This window comes from Penaeus japonicus, unplaced genomic scaffold (genome assembly GCF_977035675.1).
Source record: "Penaeus japonicus unplaced genomic scaffold, GWHDUDI00000001_assembly GWHDUDI00000016, whole genome shotgun sequence".
In the NCBI taxonomy this organism is placed as follows: Eukaryota; Metazoa; Arthropoda; class Malacostraca; order Decapoda; family Penaeidae; genus Penaeus; species Penaeus japonicus.
The window spans coordinates 18,940,863-18,948,362 of NW_028234418.1; the positions used below are offsets into that span (position 1 = coordinate 18,940,863).

Sequence of the window (7,500 nt, forward strand, 5' to 3'; positions counted from 1 at the left end):
TGCTTTTCCATATTGATGAAGGAATCCCTTCCTGGCTGAACTGGAAAAGCAAATGGATTCTTGCTGACATCAATACAGTATATATCTTTTGATGAATTTTCATGATACCAAGAATTTTCTTTATTACATGATAATGTTGTGTGGTTACTGTGTTTGATATTATATTTCATCTGCTCTTGGCATGCTTTTGGTACCAAAAAAAGGTTGTCAGTCACTTGCTCACTGGGTATTTCATCAATCACTTCCATCTTGAGTGCATTTCCCTTCATCTGATCACACTCCATCTTGGAATACAAACTGCTTTCCTTCACATTATTTTCTCTGTGCTTTTGAGGATATAAGTCTTGCCATGGTTTTAGACCTTGATAAACACTGTTTGATGTAATACCCTTATCAGGGAAAAATATTACTTTTGTGTAATTTTTCCTCATGGTATCTGCTTTTCTTGTTACTCTTTTCACAATATATCGCAAACATCTGTACAGTACTTCCGTTCCAACAATAAGACCGAAGGTAATTATATAGTATCTACAGTGTATCATTCTTTCCAATTTCACCAAACAAAGAGGCAGAAAATCTTTAATAAAGAGATCAGCAATTCCAAATAATCCTATAGGAATGACTCTTCTTTAGATAACTAGCAGTCTCTTTCCACTAGACATTCCTCAACAACTTTTGCAAGGTTAGGGTTCTCTAAAGCTGCTGCCACACGTTCCTTATCATTGATTTGTTTGTTTACTGAAAAGAACAAAAAGAGTAATCATTAATTTCTAAATTCCAAATAATCTAAAAATAAATAAATACATTGGAATAAATAAATTAAAGAACAGATAACAAATTTATCAAAAGTCTTTTATGATTGTACCTGACTATATTAACCCATTGCGGAGGGCAGATAGATTTGCCTGCCCAGTCTCCAGGATGGGTTTTATTTCAGAGCAAGACAGCTTTACACAACATACCTTGACTTTTCCTACCTTCTTCTAGTCACTCATTGTAAAGCTAAAGCCATTTTGTTTTTTACAGTATATAGAGACTGTCATACCACTAATATTGTAGTTTAGGGTCCATATCAGCTCATTATTTTCTTTATAATGAGTGTGATAGAAGTATTGCTGTTTTAGGGGAGGACAAAAAAAACTTTATTTTTTTTAATTTATGTAACATATAACCATCCACAATGAAGATAATATGAAGAAGTAGGGAAAAGGAAGGAAACTTGTGCTTGTGATTGCCATAGTAAAACATATCCCTACTTGGCACAAGGGCACATTGTAGACACTGGGTATGGTTTGAGTCATCTTCCTCTTCTCATTCTGTCTACACATCCTTCATCTGTGGTACTTTAGATCAAGAGGTCAGCAACTTGTTATGTTCAATTGCTCTATAAAGATAGTGCTTGCTAGAGACCATGGATGGGTGCTATTCAAGGCTCTCTCTCCTGCTGGTGCTAGAAAATAGTGGTGCCATCTAGGTTTTGGATGTTAGGTGAAACCCATTTTTCTTAATATGACGACAATTATAGTACTTATGATACAATTTTTGTCATCACTCACTCATTACTCATAGCACAATAACATAACACAGTGATCCAAAATCCCCACACAACATGTATGTCATGTCCCCCATCATCAGGCCAGAGTTCCTGCATCAAGTATGATACGACACGCATATGCAATGGGTTAAAAAGGAAGTATCACATTTCTGTATACACTTTACATCTCTAACCAACTTATTGACTTTTTTGATACATCACATTAAGGATCTTTCATTTAGGTTTGGCTTAGGGTTTTACTTGGAAGCAAAATCAACTTAGCAACTCACAACCAAAGCAAATTCTTCATCTTCATGAGGAAAAAAAAAACAATTATTTTATGTAGAGACAAAAAAGGGCAGGCAAATGTCAAGAAAAAGAAAAAACAAAGATGGCTCTTCTTGTTCTATTTTGTTTAGCCTTTTACTAGGTATGTTCCTTGATTTCATGTGCAGCAAATATTCTCCACTTCATGTCCACATCCTAAAACAGTATACAATATCATGTGACACTACAGGTAGATGTATGCTCAATACTCAATGATTCCTATACTGATGTCTCATCTTTTCATCTGTATCATCATAATTGTTATACTCTTATGATGAGACATAATACATAATGTCAGAGTTATTACTCTATTGCTGCATTTCACCACTTGCAACTGTATAGAAGATACAGAAGAGAAATTACTCCTATGTATAACCACAGTTAACAAATTTATTCTTGTTTATATGTATTTCATGACAAATTTTAGATGGGTGTCATGAAATTCATGATGCACAAGATTTGGCCTGATGACAGGAGTTATAATGTACATGACATCTGTCTTCATTGCATATCTGATGTTGGGGGAGAGTGAATCATTTTCTTTATTGTACTATGAGTAATAACTCTACTTAGTGATTGATGACGACAACTGCAATTACTATTACTATAACTGCTGTAATATACATCAAAATAGGTTTAGTTTAAAATCCCAAACACAGATGGCACCACCCTCTCCTAGCACCAGCAGGAGAGAAAACCTTGAAAGGCACCCATCCAGTCTCTATCATGCACTATCTTCAGAGAACAATGACACAAAGTATGATGCCAACCTCCTGCTATAAAGTATCGGCAATGAAGGACGTGGGGCCAGAATGAGAAGAGGAAGGTGATTCAGACCCTGTACAGCATCTGCAAAGTGCCCCATCTCTTCACATTGATTTGCATTGAGCATACAAATCCAAAAAAAAAGTTGCTCTTTGATATGCCATAAAACTTGTAACACACTGAGTAAAAACATGAGCTACAATTTTTGTCTGATGCAACACTGATATGGCCTGTCTTATGGCACATATAATTACAATACAGTAAAACACACACAAAAAAAGACAAAACACTAAAATGGCTCTAGTATTAAAGTGACTGAATGAAATCATGAAAAGGTCTGCCTCACTTAGCAATAAACCCCATCTGAGGAGCTGCTTAGGTGGCACTGGTGCCTGGGTAAGCAAATATATCCCTGTCTTCAATGGGCTAACCCTTTTAAGTTTCTTATTTGCAATGATCTATAAAATATGGCTCAATTACATAGTCTTGCTTATCCTCAAGGAAAAATATCAGCATGTAAATCCTTAATGCCCTAAAGAAGAGAACTATCACAGCAGCAAATTTCCTTTTAATGTTGTTGCCAGAAAGAATGGACATGCAGTTTCTTTTGAACAGAAACAAGAAATTCCTATTTGCTTCTTCCTGAAGGTTACTATAAAGAATAAAATGTGAAACTGCCAGTCTCAAAATTACAACTGCTAGACTGTAACTAGAGTAAACATTTACTGATGAAGGATCTCTAAAGACTATGGAAACATTTTTTAAAAATTAGCTGTACATTTGTTAAAATAAATCAATGTGCCAAATAAAAGAAAAGTCATGGATTTATACAAGAAAAATACTAAATAACCTTGAGAACCCAAGGTTACTTTTTTGACTGAGATTTCTTTTTTTAATGAAAATAGTTTTCATTATCAAACCATACCTACAGCACTAGTGAGTCATCCTACAAAGTTTCAAATTCCTACCTTGATTCTAAGTCATTGTATGAATCCAACTGTAAAAGTACCCAACAAGTTATTCTGAGCCTCATTCATGCTTGTTAGCAGTTACCTTGCTAATTCAATATAACAGATTCTTATATATATATATATATATATATATATATATATATATATATATATATATATATATATATATATATATATATATATATATATATATATATATATATATAGCCAATTACCATATTGATGAAATAAATAGTAAATTGGCATAGATGACCTCATCTGCTCCTTCAGGAGTGCACACACACATAAAATGACGTTGCATGTTTTACTATGCATACTTTGCATTCTAAGGGGTGAATGGGGGGTGGGCTATTCATCATTTTGGTTGTGGTTTGACATATCACATAAAAAAAATGATAAATACCCTTGCCCTCACCTTGTATGCCATGTAGTATGTAAATACTGACGCAGTACAAATGATAAAATGTACAGCCACACAGGTCTACTATTTCGTTATTTACACCATGTTTGTGCTTGCTATAGGGCCAATGAGGAGGTCCTTACCAGTTTAAGTACGATGCGTCTTAACCCATTGCGTACGGGTGTCATGACATACATGACGTAGGAGCTTTGGCCTGACGACGGGCGTCATGACGTACACGACGTTCGGGGATTTTGGATCACTGTGCTATTTTATTTTGCTATGAAAAAGGAATGAGTGATGATGGCTACTGCAGTCCTAATCACTATAATTACCGTAATATCGTGCAAGCTTAACGTCCAAAACCTAGATGGCACCACTTTTTTCTAGCACCAGCAGGTGAGAGAGCCTTGAATGGCACCCATCCACGGTCTCTAGCATGCACTGTCTCTATAGAGCGATGGCACACACTAAGTTGATGAACCCTTGCTCTAAAGTACCGCCGATGAAGGATGTGCAGGCAGAACGAGAAGAGGAAGGTGACTCAATCCATACCCAGTGTCTAAAATGTGCTCCTGTGCCAATATGGATGTCTTTCACTGTGGCATCATGACAGCACAAAAATACGAAAAAAATAAAGTTGCCTTTTGTAGCCTGTCATACGGCACATATAAGTCTCTAAACTCAATAAAACACACAAAAAATAAAACACAAAAACCGCTCTAGTTTTACAATGAATGACTGAAAGAGATTTGGATGCTTCAAATTATATTGCTTCAAGTGGCTTCTCTCTAAAATAAAACCTATCCTGGAGGCTGGGCAAGCAAATTTATCTCCGTCTGCAATGGGTTAATACAAACACAAATCATGAATCCCATTTACTAAAACATGATGTGCCATGATATAAGGGTATTTTCTTATCATGACCTCATAACACTGTGGGCTGGATAGTGGAATTATTCATCAACTTTGACATAAAAACATCATTGGGCAATCAGTAGAATTTGCAGCAGTGACAGGCAGCAGTGCATGCAGTATGAGATAGGCTCACAGTATCCTAGCCATGTTACTTGGTGCTTGTCTTACAAAATTAACTATACTCTAAATGGTAATTCTGAAGTCTGAGATGGACAGAAGTCTGCCAACAAGATCTCCAACAGGAGGAAGATGCAAAACCAAAAATGTTTACTTACCAGTAGTTAATGAAGGAACAATTTCACATTATACCTTTCTTAAAAATTGAATGCAGTTCTTACCAATGAAGGGATTTTTATAAATAAGGTCTTATTTAAAATATCATTATATAGCCTTCAGTTATTTGTTTTTACATTTTCTAATAGAGCAAAGTTAACAAATAATTTTTACTTGAATATACTCTGAAAAATGACAAAATCTACTCTGAATAAACAATTTTTTTTCCTACTCTGTTTTCACTTTTTTTACTGGGGACTTGTACACTTCAGATGATACTTTACAATAAAAGGCACATTTAAGCGGTTTTAGCTTTTTGAAAATTTGATCTTGTTTTTTGTTTTATGAGTAAATTACTGAATTTTCAGCTGATAATCAAAGTTCTACCTTGATTTTATTGTCCACCTACAGAGTAACCCTGACTCAGGGTCATTATGAGGAACCAATCTACACAATTCTGAATATCTCCCCTCCTCAAAATAAAAGTAATTGATTTAGAATACTTTGAAATATATTTGCTTTGCCTCCTTGCTAAATATCAAACCTCCATTAAACATCATAAGTCATAATGCATAAGAGGTGCATATTAGCTATTCATATAAACAGCTGCACAACATTTGAAAATCTAAAAGAAGATGAAGAAATGGAACCTCCTGCCTTACATGCAAAATCTTCCCAAAGTACTTTAATAATAAGTACAATCTCTAACACAAAACACTGAGACATATTCACCTGCCTGCCTAAATTAACTAAAAACTATAGCAATGAGCATACCTTCATGTTCTGTATCATGACTCCCAGGAGCTAAATGGATGTCAGCCTTAAAGGGAAAGGGTAGTGCACGCGTCAACTTCACTCGTATGCACAAGCCGATGAGAGTTGCTAGAGAACAGTGAGAGATGGTTGGGACAAATTCCACTGCTATCAGGTACTTGTCCTCATTGAATCTAGTAACCTGTTTTGAAAAAAAAATGGGAGTTATATTTTGTGTAAATCTATGTAGCTTTTAGATACTCAAATCTATCATAAAACATCTACAAATAATTTATTATGAACTATAAGAAAAGTGAAATTAGAACATGCTAATATGGACTGACCTAACAATATCTAATTTCAATAACCAATATCAAGCAGCCTAAATTTCCTCCTACATTTTATCACTTTACTTCTTTAGCAATGTGGAAACTTTGAGGGTAAATTCATCTTGACTTCTGCCTCTTAAACACTTTTACAAATTATATTTTGATTAAACATTCCAAGGGAAAAGAGACACTAACCGTTACCCCTTCTTCGCTAACAACGTTCAGGTCTTCTAAAGTTGCATCTTTTTCTGGATCTCTCACAAGGCGGATGGCATCTGCAAAATGTTCATTATGGTCTGAATAACAAATATAAATGCTAAGTTATTATCAGCTTCATATATACCTAGCAATAGCTTTCTAATGCATTACAATAATCATAAATATAATAATAACGAAGGCAATTTTCCAAATATGATTCCTGGCTTGAAATGTTTTTTAAATTGCAGTGTAGAATACTCTGTTCTATCCATAGATTTGATCTTATTCAATGAAAATAGCATTGATTCTTACCATATACAGTAGCTGCAACATCTGTCAGTTCTGAATCATCAGCCATAGTGGTTGCGTCTGGGAGGAGAGAGAAAAACAGGGATGAAAATACATTAAAAAAAAATTAGATAGTAAAGCACATATTTCCTAATGAAATAATACCAGACTTTATTTTCTTTTAAAAGGGAAATTTATGGACAAAGTAAATTTAGAACTTAAAAAGTGAAAAGGAAACATATAATTGAAAGCATAAGTGAAAATAATTTTCTTATGTTAACCCATTAACGCTGAGAGTGTACTGCTTCACTATAGTTTTGTTCTATCTTTTTTTCTTAATAAAGATACTTAATCAAGGAGTCAATTAAATTAATAGGCCTAGCTAACCTCATGTTTCCCCTATTCCTTAATTCTTTGGAAAAAAAATATTTTCATTACTTTTATTATTGCTATTAACATGATTTTTACCATGACAATAATGACAGGAATAATGATGTTTGTAACACTAATAAAAGTAAAAGGAATAAAACCATTTCTCTAGAAAATTCAAGGCATGGGGAAAAGATGAGGTCATGTAAAACCAACTAATCAACTTCTTGGAACATTTTATATATATATATATATATATATATATATATATATATATATATATATATATATATATATATATATATATATATTATATATATATATATATATATATAATATATATATATATATATATATATATAAATCATTGTGGCC

The 7,500-nt window shown here is 33.8% G+C and overlaps 2 protein-coding genes across 8 annotated transcripts in view; both read right to left on the reverse strand.

Moving 5' to 3' along the window:
- The window catches only part of zuc (Mitochondrial cardiolipin hydrolase zuc), a 2,335-nt gene extending 1,793 nt beyond the window's left edge, over positions 1 to 542 (reverse strand). Inside the window, exon 1 of the mRNA XM_043006415.2 lies at positions 1 to 542. This exon is cut by the window's left edge and continues 265 nt beyond it. Within this exon, the coding sequence (XP_042862349.2) occupies positions 1 to 542 (542 nt within the window).
- Positions 543 to 599: 57 nt separating this feature from the next.
- The window catches only part of galla-1 (cytosolic iron-sulfur assembly component galla-1), an 8,260-nt gene continuing 1,359 nt past the window's right edge, over positions 600 to 7,500 (reverse strand). For all 7 annotated transcript variants that reach the window (XM_086545234.1, XM_086545235.1, XM_086545232.1 and 4 more), the window contains 4 exons: positions 6,781 to 6,837; positions 6,466 to 6,545; positions 5,963 to 6,143; positions 600 to 738 (listed from right to left, as the gene is read on the reverse strand). In XM_086545234.1, coding sequence (XP_086401360.1) covers positions 638 to 738; positions 5,963 to 6,143; positions 6,466 to 6,545; positions 6,781 to 6,826 — 408 coding nt within the window. In that variant the 5' untranslated portion in view covers positions 6,827 to 6,837 and the 3' untranslated portion in view covers positions 600 to 637. The remainder of the gene's footprint in view (positions 739 to 5,962; positions 6,144 to 6,465; positions 6,546 to 6,780; positions 6,838 to 7,500) is intronic.